The sequence below is a fragment of the Galeopterus variegatus genome, unplaced genomic scaffold (assembly GCF_000696425.1).
Source record: "Galeopterus variegatus unplaced genomic scaffold, G_variegatus-3.0.2 Scaffold493, whole genome shotgun sequence".
Lineage (NCBI taxonomy): Eukaryota > Metazoa > Chordata > Mammalia > Dermoptera > Cynocephalidae > Galeopterus > Galeopterus variegatus.
Window position 1 is genome coordinate 576,354 of NW_007726604.1, and position 16,407 is coordinate 592,760.

The window sequence follows — 16,407 nt, forward strand, 5'->3', positions numbered from 1 at the left end:
CCGGTCATTTTTAAAAAAAAAAAAAAAAAAAAAAAAAGATACTACTTGCTTGTGCATTTAGTCATAATAAGGTGATTTATACTATAACTCTTGTAGACAACTCATGTTTAGACTCTAAACATATTAAAAAGTAGGGTCTCTTTTGTAAAGATTTGAATCTTTGCACCTTATCTATTTACAAGAGAAAACAAAGTTACTTATTCTTATTAGTGTCTGAACTAAGGATTACAGAAAGAATTGTTGGTAAATTTCAACTGCTCATATTATTTCAATATATTATTTTGTAATCTCAGTTAGATCTGTATTGCCATGTTTAAATTTACAGGAAGAGTGTTTCTTACCAGGTTGTGGCTGCTTTCTGATTCTGGGATTCTGATTGCCTCTTACTATATTTACCCTCTGTTTTTGTGGAGATTTCTTCACAGGTGGCTTAGCCCTTCGAACAGTTTTGACTGGAGATTTCTCTTGTTTCCTTGCCCTTTTAGCATTCGTTGCCACCGGAACATCTTTAGAAATAGGAGCTTCTTGTTTTTTCCTATCCAATTTGGTTTTCTGTACAAACTGTGCAGTCAGCACTTCCGCACCTTATGTAGAAAAGACACAGTTTTTTAAGGGATAGGGGCCCAGATGCTTATCAGCATAGCTTTTCCCTTTATTTCTTTTGTTTTGGGGGGGATACCTTTATAATCAGAAGTAAACTATAAAGTTGTAGGTATTTCATTAAAAGATTTTTTTAAACAGAGTTAAAAGTTCTTGCATAAATGTAAAAATATAAATTTGTAAAGTGTCTGTCTATATCCTCCCTATCAGGTGAAGAATAAAAATAACAAAGTAGTAACCTTTATAAAAACAAGGCACAACTTAATTTTTAAAAAATCTTCATAATCTTTCCTGCCTCATGTGGCCGGTAAGGCTGAATAAGCTAGTTCCCAGCCCCTGGAGAGTAATAATTCTGAGTAAAAAGTAACACACCTGCCAAATGTGATGTGATGAAAACTATCATCACATTGTATAGAAGACACTGTATATTTATTAAGAGCCATATTATATATTTTATTTTACTACTTGTAAACATCTAAGTTTTAATACCATCTGGAAAATTATCTTTTAAAAGACAGGGAAGACTGAGGAAAGTTTACACCTGGTTTTATTTCCTACAAATCTACTATCTTACAAAAAAATCATCTCTCTTACAAAATGCTCTGCTTTGCTTCTCACATGGAAGAAAACAGTGAAGGGTGGATCTAGGTAGGGAGAAAGAAACTCAACTACATTTCAATCTTTTAAAAATTAAAAAAAATGTTAATAAATGCTCCCTTTGAAAACTTTTTTCCCCACTGACTTTTCATAATTTCAGTGGCTCCAACCAAAAAATTTAGCCCAAAGACAGCATATAAAATGATCACACATATGAATGTTGGCAAATACTTTAAAATTACATTACACAGAAAACACTACTTCTCACTGAAAACACTAAACATGACATTAAACACTTTACAAAACTGTGATGATTGTCAGTAAAACACAGGGGGAAAAAAAGACCCATTTTATTCTTTTGAGGGTTAGATAAAGGAGTGATGTACAAAAAAGCTTTCAGAATCTCTTAATGTTGCACATTTACTTGGGTCTAATTATTTCCCCCCCTATTAAACTATTATAGGTAATGAAGCAATATATTGGTGTTTTAAGAAAAAGAGTTCTCATTCCTCTCCAGTTACGTTTTCTCAGCATAGGGAAAGGCAAAATATAAATCAAGCAGGAAAACAGTTAAGACTAAATTAAAAAGAAAAAGAAAATAAGGTTAGACAACCAAGACCTAGAGGGGAAACTTTCTAACATTTGCATAAACAGGAAGGGAAGATCTCTCACAAACCCAGGTCCTGGGAGGAAAAAAAAAAAAAAAAAAGGAAAATGAAACAGGTGATCCCACAGGGATTATTCTGTTTATATGTATCACTCAATGCCGTGTTTCTCAAACTGCATGTAATATCCACTGGCAGGTTGTAAAATAAATCCAATGTGTTACAACCAGAATTCTTTCTTAAATGAAACAGAACAGAATAGAAATGATCAGACTGATAACACACAGAGTAAATGTTTTTTGAAATTTTTGTTTCAGTCATGTATGAAATTGTGGGTACTGGATGATAATTCTAAATATATTTTATATGTATCACTCAATGCCGTGTTTCTCAAACTGCATGTAATATCCACTGGCAGGTTGTAAAATAAATCCAATGTGTTACAACCAGAATTCTTTCTTAAATGAAACAGAACAGAATAGAAATGATCAGACTGATAACACACAGAGTAAATGTTTTTTGAAATTTTTGTTTCAGTCATGTATGAAATTGTGGGTACTGGATGATAATTCTAAATATATTTCTTATAGTGTATATAATTAGAAACATTTGAGAAACTATGTCAATGCATGTTGAATTACAGCTAATTTATTTAATACCTTAAAGTAAATTGGTTCACACAGAACAAAAACTCTGTATGGCTGGCCAGGAATATATTTACACACTGTTGTATAGTCTGATCCACTGTTTTATGCTGCCATACTTTTCACCACCCTCCTAAATACACACATACCCACACCATTTCTCAAACCATACAACTATTAACTATTATTAACTATTTATTAAACCACACTATAAAAATCTTAATTATTTAGAATCCTGGGGATGAGCATATCCCAGAGGTTTCTTCTTTAGGCACTAACATTTTCAAATTCAAAATATTACAGATGGGGTTGGCAAACTTTTTCTGTAAAGGACCAGAGAGTACGTATTTTCAGCTTTGATAGCCACATGGTCTCTATCGCCAAGGGTTCAACTCAGCCAGTGTAGCATTAAAGCAGCCAGAGACAATGTAGGAATGACTGACTCCTCAGCCATACTGTGCTGATCCCTTCTCTAAGGGGGTCACAAATCATAGGGTTCTCTACTCTTTTAGAGAAAATACACCAAACAATTTGAGATGACTCTAAGCCAAAATCATATGATTTGCTGTGCACTGTTCACTAAAGTGCACTTACCAATACAATAAATAAGTGGTTCTAGACTCAATTTTCAGGGGCATCAAAACCACTTGTGACTGATAACACCAAAGTCATGGGCTTGGATCCCCACACTGGCCAACAACCAAGAAAAAAAAACATGTAATGACAATTATACAGATAGAAAGTAATATATTAGTTATAATAGGGGCTGGCTGGTTAGCTTGGTTGGTTGGAGTATGGTATTAATAACACCAAGGTCAAAGGTTCAGATCCCCATACTGGCCAAACTGTCAAAAACCAAAACAAAACAGAAACAAAAACAAAACAAACCAACAAAAACTTGTGGAACTTTTATAATATATATGTTTCTAGGTCTGTTGTAGAATACAAGTGATCATTTAAAAAACTGATACACACAAAGTATTAGAAACCTTGCTCCAAACCGCTTTCTTTTGGAGGCATTTTCTCCCTCTTTACAGGTGTTCAGGCTATTAGCTATCACTTTTTGCTGCTATTGGTATACCTGATTTTAGAAGATACTCCTCCTGCTACCCCTATTTGTCACAGGATGGCACAGAAACTAGATAACCATCTTATAGTCTTCTGAGAGATCTTATTTTTTCCTATCTTTTGGTTTCCAGCTGTTATTTAGATCAGTGCTTCTCAAGCTTTAGCACACATATAAGTTGCCTGGATAGAGATGGTGACGTTTCTAACAAACTTCTACCTGATGCTGCCAAGCTGCAGACCACATGGATCAAGACAGGAACAGGGTTCAAATACAACAGTTATTATTATAATAATCCACATAAGTCAAGCTTACCTCTTTTTCTTTTCTGAGGAAACTGTCCTTTAACTAACTTAAGAGTTGTTGGAGAATCCAAGACATTGTCTGATTCAGAAGCAGTTCTTTTGGGAAAGGGCCGGCACAAGTTCACCCGTTTACTCTGGACCATGGATAGCATGCTGGCCTTTCTCTTAGGCTGCACTCTCAGATTTGATGCTGGACTCAATGGAAGCACAGTTCTCTTCTTTGCTTTCAACATTTCTTCAGAATTCTTTTCTGTTTCAGTTTCTTTTCTTATTTCTGCCTCTGAGTCGAGAAATTCAGGATCTGGAGTCATAATTAATGAAAATCCAGCATCACAAATTCCATCTGAAACACCAGGAGACTGAGGATGCTCTGCTAACAAATCCAAAGTAGTAGATACTTCCAAAATGTATCCACTAGGATCTGAAAAATAAGACCTCAACTGAGCTAAAGACTCTAAAGGGAACTTTACAGCTGGAGGAACCAAGTCAAAACCATTGGACAGTTTCTCCAAGAATGCAGCCTCTTTAATTCCATCCTGAGGAGTAGCATTCAATGAAGGGCTTCTTTCTACCTTGTAGAGTTCTTGGAAATTACGCTTTACTAGTGTGTTTAGACGGATTTCTTCTTCAGGTGGTGATTTCTTTGCTTCTAGCAGGGCACAATTCAGGGCAGGTAAAATAGGTATCACCTTCAATGAAATATCATCTTCAATTTTCAAAACTTCTACCCCTAAAATATATATAAACACACATATTAAAAACCTTTAGTTTTTTTTTTTTTTAAATATAACACAGGGGAAAAAATGCTTTATATTTCAAAATTATGGGATGGTTAAATATGTTAGTGTTTCAAATGATAACCTAAATGGCGATTAATAGAAGACTTATATAATGAATATAAATCTCATGTATTTGAAATTACACACACACACACACACACACACACACTCTCTCTCTCTCTCTCTCTCTCTCTCTCTCTCTCTCTGGATTGAAAAAGAATCACCTGACATGCAATTGCTAGGTTAGAATGAATAAGATAAACCCTGCCTCCAGCTCCATCTCACCTGACAAGCAGCTCTCAATGAGCTCAACAGTCCACCACAGTAGCAGCACTGGCCTTAAGAGCTGGCAGATTTGCTTTCGTACTTTTTCTGTACCTCATATAAGTCACTTCAAATTCTTTTTAATAGAATGCAAATCAACTGAACTAAAAAGAACTAAAAGCCCTAAATAATTCCCAAATCTCACTGGAACAACTGTCGCTAATTTTATAAACATTTCTATCAAATGATATAAAAATTTGAAAAAACTAAGTAACTAAACTGACTAGTCTGTGTTTTACCTCCTCTCTCTGGCTCACTCTTTGAAGTGATAATTTTTTAGCAAATCAATAACCTAAAGGGAATAGTGAGAAGAAAAAAAAAAAAAGAAAGAAAAAGTCAGGTCCCTGTGAACAGGGCAATAAAATCCTAAAAAATTTCAGAGTTATCAGTAATATAAATCCACAGATAACAAAGATCTCCAGTGCCTAGTAAATGGAAACAGAAAATTGTATCATTTTCTAAAAATGGAAAAGTAACTATAGAATTAAGAAACATCAATTTAGTCCTAGTTAAATATACTAGCATTATAGCAGGTATTAGGAAAAATAAAGGGTGAATAAGCATAAAAAGAAAAATGTGGTTACATATTAAAATAAAAATGCCTTTCTTTGCAGTCCATCATTTAGAGAGTAACAAGTGAAGGAAAAGTAAAACATAAAAAAGTCCTATGCACTACAAAGGACACAGTTCACAATAAAGTAGTATTTCTCAGGAAACTTCATTATTTCAAAAAGGAACTTGAAAAGGTAGAATCCAGTGTGATTTGAATTAGATTATTATAAAATCTATGAAAAAGAACTTTTTAGGTTGGCTGAGCAAAGTATCACTCAATTTAAGACAAATAACAAAAGCTCTGAACCTCTGAATGACCACAGTGAAAAATGCCTTAATGAACCTGAGGGAGATGTGAAAAGTGTAACGCAACTTTCCAGTGTTTATCCAAATAGAAATTCTGGGCTGTTCAGCACGAAATGGGTAAAGGTAGTAATGGTTCTTATCAGAATGGTAGTTTACAATTAAAAAATAAGAATGAAATCAGAAATCTTAGAGAGGGAGGCAGTATGGTATTAATTGTTGGAAGCCAGTTCTGGAGTCGGTTGTTCAAAATCGGGCAAGTTTAAGTCTGTTTCCTCATCTTTGAAATGGATAATAAGAGTACCTATTTTAAGGACTGCTAAATCAATTACACCCACCAAAACACCTGATATAGTAAATGCTTGAGAAATGCAAACAGCCACTGGTAATTTTTTTTTTGGCTTGTCCAAAGAAGTGATGCCCAAGAAAGTACAGCTCTCTGCTTTGAGTAACTGAATATAATTTTTAAAAATCAACTTTAAAAATATTTCCATCCAGGGGCTGAGCCCGTGGCGCACTTGGGAGAGTGCGGCGCTGGGAGCGCGGTAGCGCTCCTGCTGCGGGTTCAGATCCTATATAGGCATGGCCAGCGCTCACTGGCTGAGCGCGGTGGGGCCAGTCTCAAAAAAAAAAAAAGCACACACACACACACACACAAAAAAAATCCATCCTAGTTGTACCTTTATAAATACTATGTATAGCTTTTTGTTTAAACACATACAGTGTGATTATAAAACAATGGGGAGGATTTTCTCACATGACATAAAGAAATGACTCACTTTACTGTTCAGCAAATGTTATTTTTTAGGTACCTAGCATTGTTGGACACTAAGGATACAGCAGAATACAAAAAGTATATAAATATCTAAAGTATATTGATGATAAACTTAGGGGTCCTAGTTGAGGGAAGAGTGTGATGGGAATCAAGAAAATTATACTGAAACTGAAATTTGTCAGATATGAATAAGAATGACTAGATTAGTGTTTCTCAACCTTTTTATTCATTATCCCCCCTAAGAGCCTTTTTAGACCTATTTTTTTTCCTAATTGTCGTCTGAAATTTTAATACCACAGGAATAATGCATATCTGTTTATGTACTGTATGAGTAATATAGTTTTGCTCCCCACGAGCTGAGTTTTGTCTTTGGGGGGTCAACATCACCAGGAGAAAGCATGGGCTAGATAAGGAGGAGCACAATGGTCCAGGCAGAGGGAACTGCAACTATGAAGGCCCTGAGCACATTTACTGGACAAACCATGGTCAAAGTGTCTCCCAGCTATTACTGTTCAATAGCGTGTTCAGTTTTGGACATTCTGAATGTGAGGCATCTTTCAAGATATGTCAGTGGAAATGTCAGTAGACAATTGGAGATATTGATCAGAGAAAGGATAAGCCTGCAAAGGAGGTCAAGAAGGGAGGCTAGTGGAAGAGTTATTGAAGAGAGAAAAAACAGTTAACAGTGTCATGTGCTACTGAGAGGTCAAGTCAGGTGAGGAGTGAAAAATATCCAACAGACTGAGTAAACCGGAAGTCACTGTATCCTCACCTGTTGACAGGAGTGAGTGGAATAAATGCAAGCCATACAGACCCATCTTCTTATCTCCAAGATCTACACAAAATAAGATTTAGAAGAAGAAGAAAAGTTAGGTTGGTGATCATATAAAACAAAAGTAAACATACTGTAAAAAAATTTTTTTCAAAAAAAGTAGACCTCACCTGGTTCTGATATTAAGGCTGATGAGGTAAGTAAAATGAAAAATCCCCGATTTTCCAAGCATTTGATGATTGCCTTAAAGATAAAAAAAAAAGTGAAAGAAGATTCTTCAATCCCTCTGTCTTCTTCCTTCTGCCACACTGTTTAGTAAATCTGAGCTCATGAAAAGAAAAAATTCTTGGAATGTTAATGCTTATGGAAATCAGAGGAATGCTGTCTCCAGTATCAGAAACTGTAAGTTCCTCAGCTCAAATCATCTTAGCCCTGTTTGGGCTAAATATAATAACTAGAACATCAAGGGTTAATTTTTAGAATAGTGTTCAACTATGTAGCAGATCAACTAGAACAGCCTTATTTCATTTTTTCCACTAAGATAGTTGACATTTCACACTGCTGCCTAAATAGCCAATAGGTTACCCACATAGCCACTTCAAAGTCAAGATGAATCAGACCTGTCAGCAACATCTAAAGCTCACGTTTACATGAAAATTATCACAGAATCCTGGAACTAGAAAGACTGGAAGACCCCATCCAATAAAAGAATCCTTTCTACAGCATACTAAAAGACGGAAAATAGAAAATAAAATAAATAGGTCCCATGGCTATAAGAAATGCAGATGAAAATAAATTTTTCCTCTCTTTTTTCCCCTTAACAGAATCTTCAGTGGAATCTTCAGTTCAAAAAAGAAAATTTGTAATTTTAATTTTTCATTAAGTAGGGGAATTTTGCTTCCAAGTAGCAGGGGAAGTTGTTTAAAAGCTGTCATTCTAAACCATAAAGTTAACAGTTCTTTTTCATTGTTCACCACTTCAAAAGATTAAATCCAGTGTTCATACAATAATATTTCAGTTAAACAACAAACCTAAACATATTCCATTTTACAAAATAAAACATTTTATTCCAAAGCTGATTAGACATAAGCTTACAAATACGGTAAATCAAGAAATTATTCATTTACAATGAAAATATGAAATAAAAGACTTCTTTTCTCATTATTACATCATAACTAAGTTATGACACTGATATCTCACTCATAGGAATAATCAATATTTTGAATCTCCACACATTTCTATTATAGTCCCTCTGTGTTTTACATTTTATGGTTTACATATTTGTCTACTCCATACTCACATACGCTCCTTGGTTTACAGGAGTTAAGGACTTAGGGACTATTTTACATCCTTGCTTCTAGCACATAGTAGGCACCACAAAACTACTGAATAAACATACCACTGGTTATATAATATATACCTACAGCTTTGGTATCTATTCAATTGCAAACAGGTATGATTCTTGTTTCATTTTCTATTGATGTAAAAAGTGAAAGTGACAATAATTAGACTCTACATTGTCCCACATTTTAGTTTTGTAATATAAATGAAAAATAACATCCTTCTGTTAAAATCATGCACTTCTATCTTCTAAAACATGTTTTCTAAATAGAACAGAAATATGTGGTCTATCTTATTAGTGTCTCAAATTACGACACTAATTGAAAAGACCTTTATTGAAAGGGCTATATAAAGTTCTTAAGCTTTGTGGGGAGAAATCAGAGAATCTTTTAAATACCTACTTTAGCCTCTTCCCTACGCACACACATACACCCATACATGTTCTTAACACCTTTTTAAAGAGATCTTGCTCTGTACTGTTGTTAAGTTCAGTGTTCTAGGCATAACCCCACATACACTTTCTTCAAGGAACATTTACTGCTTGTCCACTGTACACCAGGTACAGAGGTATCAAAGATGCTTAAGGCATCATACCTGCCCTGAAGGAACTCAATGTCTAGTTGGGGAGACAGCTAAAATATATTCATAATATTATGAGACAAGAAAAGGAGCATGGAGCACTGAGCAGCAAGGACTACACATGATATATAATTTCTATTAATAATTGTCATTAATAAATAGGTTTCAAAGCAAACCCCGGCACTAAGTCTCTACTATTATTAATACCATAACACTCACGAGCAGTCCCCTTCACCAATGCATCTTCTGAAAATATCTTCAGACTTCCTTCCTTTTAATTTCCAAATATAAAATATACTATGCTACTTTGAAAGAAAAAAAAAGGACTACCATCCTACACTAGACATTCCATGGTTATCCAACTCAGCATCCAGTTCCCCCATTCCCCTTCTGAACTGCAGAGACAGCTCTTGTCTGCTGGGAGCACTACTGAAGAGTGGGTAGAACTGACCTCACACCCACTTCTGGAAGGTGGCTTCTGAATGGTCTCAACTAATCAATGTCACCCATGCCCTTTTCAGTTACTGGCTGAGGGATATGCAGACGACACAAACCGGTCTAATGAGACCAAAGTGATGGTTTAGAGGAGAGGTCCCCCCAACCCCCCACTTGTTAAAAGGAAGCATGTGCCCTGACTGGTAGCCTCAGGACAGAACTATCACACAGAGGAAGGCGAAGGGGAAAGAGAAAGAATCCTGAACAGACAGCACGTGAACCTGCCTCATCACCCAGAATGAAAAAGTAAGCCCATTAAATCCCTTCCTTGTTTAAGACAGTTAGGGTTTCTGTTACAAGCAACTCAAAGTATCTTGACATATACTACCACTAACACAGGTTACCTGCACAGCTAATATATGTGTTCTATTTTACTTTATTGATTTTTTACCAACTGCTATGGGAATAGACAATCATGTTATTAAAGGACTCAGACTTATTTAGCTACTGCCCAACAGTTGTACTATTTCCTTTTTGATGTTTAGGAATCATTCTGTAAAATCAGGATGGAACTCTGGTTCACGCATCTGTTCCTATCCTCACACTGAGGAACCCTGTTTTACATAATGGACCAGTGTGTATTTCTCCGTAGGGTCTTACTTTCTACACTGTGGAAATAGTAGAAGCAGCAACTTTCATAAACCTATGGATTATGACACAGATTACTTTTACAGAAGTATCTCACGAGTGGTCCTTTGATTAATGCAGAAGCATTAGAGATCTAGATACTTCTATCTAAAAATAAAAACAATAAAGGCTTTGAGAAAAATTGCCCTCTTATTCTCACAGTCAGGAGTATTAACTGACTAGTGAAACACAAAAGTTAACTGAGATACAAAGGGAATGAAGCTATGGTAGTGAATAAACATGTTAATAATGTCAATAAATACCAAAAACTAAAAATCCTTTTAGCAAGCTAAAAATTCAATCTAGGCACAGTCAACTAATGCTTAGATACCAATTTCTCATTTTAAGGAAAAAACATTAATTATATATTTTAAATTGATGATTCTTACCAATTGCTTATTTTTAATGTATTCTGTTAGTTTATCTACTTTTTCCCCTTGTCTGTTTGACAGTTCCACCTTATACAAATTGAAGCACAAATCTTGGCAACAGACTGTAGAGAAAATCAGAAAAACAGAACATTTCTTATTTTTAATATGCTATTTTGTTTTTTTATCAATTTATTTTGTTTTCACCAATTTATTCATTTTATATGTTACAAAAATAAAAGAACTAGAAGTACTACTCAAAAAGACCTTCATCACTTAAAAGTCCTCGGTTATACAACTCCTTAATAAAAAGTTACTAAAATAGTTATTTTAAAACAATGCTCTCATTTATACTGACATTACCACTATATAAAAATAAACATCAATATTCCACGAATTAACCTAAATGACCAAAAAGTTTCCTTCTCATACTTTTTTTTTCTTTGAGTTTAAAGTTATATAAATAAAAATAATAAAAACTGTTCTCTTTGAGAGTTTTACACTATTTTTAATACGTGTTTGCTTAATTCCCTCAGTATTCTATACTAAAGCTAGTCTTAGGGCCGGCCCATGGCTCACCTGGTGCTGATAACAAGGCCACAGGTTCAGATCCCTATATAGGGATGGCCGGTTAGCTCACTTGGGAGAGCGTGGTGCTGAGAACACCAAGTCAAGAGTTAAGATCCCCTTACTGGTCATCTTTAAATAAAAAAAAAGCTAGTCTTTGTCATTTTAGATCAAACTACCATTCACTTTCTAGTTGGCCTCTGAGGAACTGAAGAACATTACAACTCTAGAAATTTCACAAAAGACCCTTTTAAGAATTACTAAGATGAAACAGAAGTGTGTGTGTGCTTGAAAGAATGAAAAATAACTGGAACAAAGCTCAGGACATGCAGTGTGTCATTACATTTCAACAGACCTTTTTGCTCCAAGTAATTCTGTTTTCTAAAGGCAGCTTCCGGCAGTTTTTTTTTCAAAGAAGACACCTTTATTACATACTTAAAATCTAGTTCCTGTGGTCTACAAAAAACAAACAATGTCAGGAAGTATAATGAATATTTAAGTATCTATAGCCCCATAATTTTTGGTTTTCTAATACAAATGCAAACAAAAATAACGTAACCACAAAAAGTGCTTGAATTGATAAACTCCAAGTTAAATAATATACATATATATAAATAGTACAGATTTTCAAATATATGATCTGTATAAGACCATGGTCTGCAAACATGTTCACATTTTCTGAATACAAGTATTTCTGGTATAACCAAAATATCCAGATGTGTCAAAGAATTATGTATATTGCAATTGAGAATTTAAAAAAAGTATGCTATGTGAGAATTGAAAACTCAGCAACACTGTAATGCCTACCATGCAATAGTAGCACAGAATGAACCAATTCAGCTTTTTATCATTTCCTGACTACTTGTTCCTTTTCTAAAACTTATTTTGAAATACTTTTAAACTTATAGAAAAGTTGCAAAAATAGTACAAAGAATTCTTCTATACTCTTCATCCAGATTCCCCAAAGGTTAACAGCACATCATGTTTGCTTTGTCATTCTTTTTCTCTATCCATACACGCTATTTTTTCCAGAATCTTTTGTGAGTAAGAATGCAAACTTGATGCCCTTTTATCCCCAATACTTCTCTGTTTCCTTTAAAAAGGAAATCTTCTTATACAACCACAAAGCAATTAACAAAATCAAGAAATTCACAATGATATAGTACTATCACATAACCTATACCTTACCCAAATTTTGCCAACACTTTCAGTAAGGTCCTTCACAGCAAAAGAAAACAACTTCAAATGCATGATGACAGAATGCATTTAGTTATGTCTCTTTAGTTCCTTCTAATTTGGTATGTTTTCTTAGTCTTTAGCTTCAATGACCTGATATTCTGAAGAACACAGACCATTTTGCAGAATGACCCTCAATCTGGGTAGGTCTAATGTTTCCTCCTGGTTAGACTGGCAGAAACACCACTGACAAAAGTGATATTGTATCGTTCTGTGTGTCATATCAGGAAACATATGACATGTATTTCATTAATGAATAACCTAACCACTTAGTTAAGATGGTATCTGCCAGTTTTTTCCACTGAAAAATCTATACTTTTTCCTTGGTGATTAATGAGCAGGCTGTTGGAAAATGTTGTGTGGTATGCCAATTGGTGATTTTTCTAATTCCATCATTCTTCCTACATTTATTAGTTGCATCCAATAGTGAGGAAGAACTTTTCCTTCTCTCCCACTTATTTATTCACAGAATTCTTAGTTTATTTTATGGGTTATAATACTTATGCCTCTTCTTTGAAAAGGCCAACAGAAAGAAAATAAATTCTGATAGCACACCAGCTTTCATCTTATATTTCAATTAAATTATGTTCATCTTTCAATGGTTTGGGGTACCTGGCAGACAGGGACCTTGAGCCCTAGCCTTGCCCCCACTGCACATCCAGGCCAGTGAGAGAAGCCAGCTGCAGGCCTGGGGGGGCCTGGGCCCTAGCCCCGCCCTTGCCGCTTCCACCCACAATTCCAGGCCATCCAGGGAGCCAGCTCTACCCTGGGGATCCTGAGAATGGGGGCTGGAACAGCCCTGCCCCCACCTATAACCAGATCTTAGAAGATACTTATTAACCATGTATATTTCTTTGGGTGTGTGACTTATCTGCTCATGTCCTTCACCAAATTTCAGCTTACATTTTTCAGAGTTTTTTTTGCAATAAGGACATTGGAATCCTTGTGTGTTTGTTTAAAAAAAAAGACAGAGAATACAATAATGATTACCAGAGGCTGGGAGGGGTGGGGGTGGGGGGTGAACTAATGGGGACAAAACTATGCTATCTACCCTAAGTGAATCATGTGCAAGATATGCATGTATTGAAACAACACACTATATATATATACCCCCCCCAAATAATGTAAATAAAATTGAATTTAATGAAAAAAAGTGGTTTGGAGTACAAACTAAGAACAGGTTGAACAAAAAGATTTCGGAAGTTCACAGTTCCTCAGTAGAAAACATTCATTATGATAATGTATTACAATGTAAATACATGTAATAGCTATTTTTTTTTTTTAAGAAAATCATGTGAAAATTAGAAAATGACATACTGCAAATCTTAACAAAGACTCAATAATAGGATTAAGTAGGTATAATCTGCTTTATTTGTGATCCAGGCAAATCTAATTTGTTTCTTAAGGAAAGCCAAACTTCTAGTATTAAATATCTTGAGAAGTCATTTCCCCATGAATGAATTAGAATTTAGGTCTCCCGTATCATGGCTCCTGTGCTCTATACATCTACCCAAACATACCCTAATCTAAAACCAAGTACAATTGCTATATTTCACACCAATGCCACCCCATCAAGACCTTGAAATGAGAATTTAAAAAAAGAGAGAAAACTTTTAATATAAGCATTAATAAAAGACACAAAATTTAATACTTACAGTGTTGGAATCACTGTACCATAAGTGGACCAAAGAGTTATATCACACAGCATACAGCCTTGAATAATTAATTTCCCTTTCCAGGGAGACGTGAGAACTTTAAGAAATGAGGGTAAGAAAGAAATTAATTATTTATAAATGAAACATTTACTTGAAAAGAAAAAGTAAAGGAACCAATGAAATAATTTCTTACCATTTTCACTGAGTTCAAGTCTAGAAAAAAAAAAAAGAGCATTTTTATAAGAGCAAAAGAAACAAATCCAGTAAAAGAAAGTATGCAAATATAACTTACATGCTTTTATGAGCTGGTCCTGCCATCTTTTTAGATTCCTTGTACTGAAAAGCTACAATCACATAAGGACAGATCTGTCTGGGTCGCTCAATAAGAGTGTTGCCCGAAAGTTCATAGAGGTAATACTGAAAGAAGAAAAATATGTATTATCAGGTTAGCACTATGGAACTACATATATACCAAGTTTATCTCAACCCCACCCAGCTCTGAAATTTAACACATTAGGTTCAGAAATCTGTCTTGGGTATTATTTATTCACAGGTGACTATACCTGACTCAGTTCAAAGGCACGGAAATGACTTGTCTTGTGGGAAATCTTGTTAGTATCTGCAGCCATATGGCAATCATAGCCAGAAGATGGCCTAGTATAGTTAGTGGTATAATTCTCAGACACAAACTTGACTTTTCCCTAGAATAAAAATATTAAGACTGATAAGATTGTCTTCAAATAGCAATAACCTTTACTCTAGGATTCATTTAAATGTAGCCTAACAAGGGTGTAGATGTGTTTCCACTAACATAACTTAGATATTTCAAGGCCAACAATAGTTTTAATTATCTATAATCCCCTTAAAATGGTACTAAAATTTTTTGTGCATCTGGGCATCTTTCTGAGGCAAATGCCCATAGATTTTGTCACGACATCAAAGGAATACATGAATCACCACAAATTTAAGGGAACCATTTCTTTAAAATCAAAACTATATAACCCACCATCTTTTATGCTAGTCATTGAACAGCTATTGAGTGACTATAACATAAAAGATGACAAACAAAATCTAAAATTTCAGAAGATGAGTTTCCAAACTGAAGTAATATCAATTATAAATTATAGACCAAGATTGTGTTGGCCCTCTATATCCAAGAGTTCAACCAACTGTGGATCAAAAATATTTGCAAAACAGACAAACAAAACACCAATAAAAAATAATGATACAGCAATAAAAAATAATACAAATAAAATACAATGTAACAAATATATATATAATATTCACATTGTATTAGATATTATAAGTAATCCAGAGATGATATAAAGTATACACACAGAGAATGTGCATAGGTTATATGCAAATATTATGCCATTTTATATCAGGGACTTAAGCATCTGAGGATTTCGGTATCCAAGCAAGGCCATGGAACCAATACCCCATGGATACCAAGGGACAACTGCACTTCTGTTATGCCAGGGCCCATTAAGTCAGATGGAGCAAATACACAGTGAAGTGTTTAGTAAGTGGCTGGCCCCAATCACTGAATAGTCACCAGTATTACCCAATATAGTACATGTCTCCCAAAAAAGCAAAAAAAAAAGTTTACCATGTAATAAAATATCATACAAAGATTTAAAAAGTTGTTCTCAATAATTTTAAAGACATGAGAAAATGTTCACGACATAATGTTAAGTTAAAAAAGAATTAGCACATAGGTGTACACAGTATAAACTCTTCCTTTAGGTTAAGAAAGCATCAATATTTATGGAAAAAATAAAAATATACAAAATATATACCAAATTTACCAAAGTGGGATGTGGGATTATGGGCAATTTTTATTTTTATAAGAAGAATGTAATTACTTTTTTTAAAAAAAGATTTTTGTTGTTGTTAAAGTCCTGCCTCTTCATTTATAGGACCACCAAAAGGCAATACTAAGGAGCAAAAGAATATAAACAGCATTTCTCAGTAGGCAATCTCCTCTACCTTCCCCCATCAAACATCTTATGGCCCTGGGTGTGCCTCGCTTTTGTGAAATTAAGTAAGAAGGACTGACAGCATATAGGTAAAAACTAAGCAGCAATCTCCAGCCTGATGGGGTGGCAAGGTTGAGGTACAATCTAACTCAAGTAAAAAACAAATGCCTATTACCTGTGTTGACAGGCATACTTTCTGCAGCAGAACTATAGTACTTATCACAGAGCAGGAAAAGGA

General features: G+C 34.7%; 1 protein-coding gene across 1 annotated transcript in view; it reads right to left on the minus strand.

Annotated features, from left to right (window-relative positions):
• Nucleotides 1-16,407, minus strand: part of FAM208B (family with sequence similarity 208, member B) — a 67,487-nt gene that overhangs the window by 22,341 nt on the left and 28,739 nt on the right. Inside the window, exons 2-10 of the mRNA XM_008569420.1 lie at nt 14,483-14,607; nt 14,384-14,403; nt 14,191-14,287; nt 11,655-11,755; nt 10,754-10,857; nt 7,493-7,565; nt 7,323-7,385; nt 3,828-4,547; nt 342-584 (exon numbers count right to left, since the gene is read on the minus strand). Of these exons, the coding sequence (XP_008567642.1) occupies nt 342-584; nt 3,828-4,547; nt 7,323-7,385; nt 7,493-7,565; nt 10,754-10,857; nt 11,655-11,755; nt 14,191-14,287; nt 14,384-14,403; nt 14,483-14,508 (1,447 nt within the window). The 5' untranslated portion in view covers nt 14,509-14,607. The remainder of the gene's footprint in view (nt 1-341; nt 585-3,827; nt 4,548-7,322; nt 7,386-7,492; nt 7,566-10,753; nt 10,858-11,654; nt 11,756-14,190; nt 14,288-14,383; nt 14,404-14,482; nt 14,608-16,407) is intronic.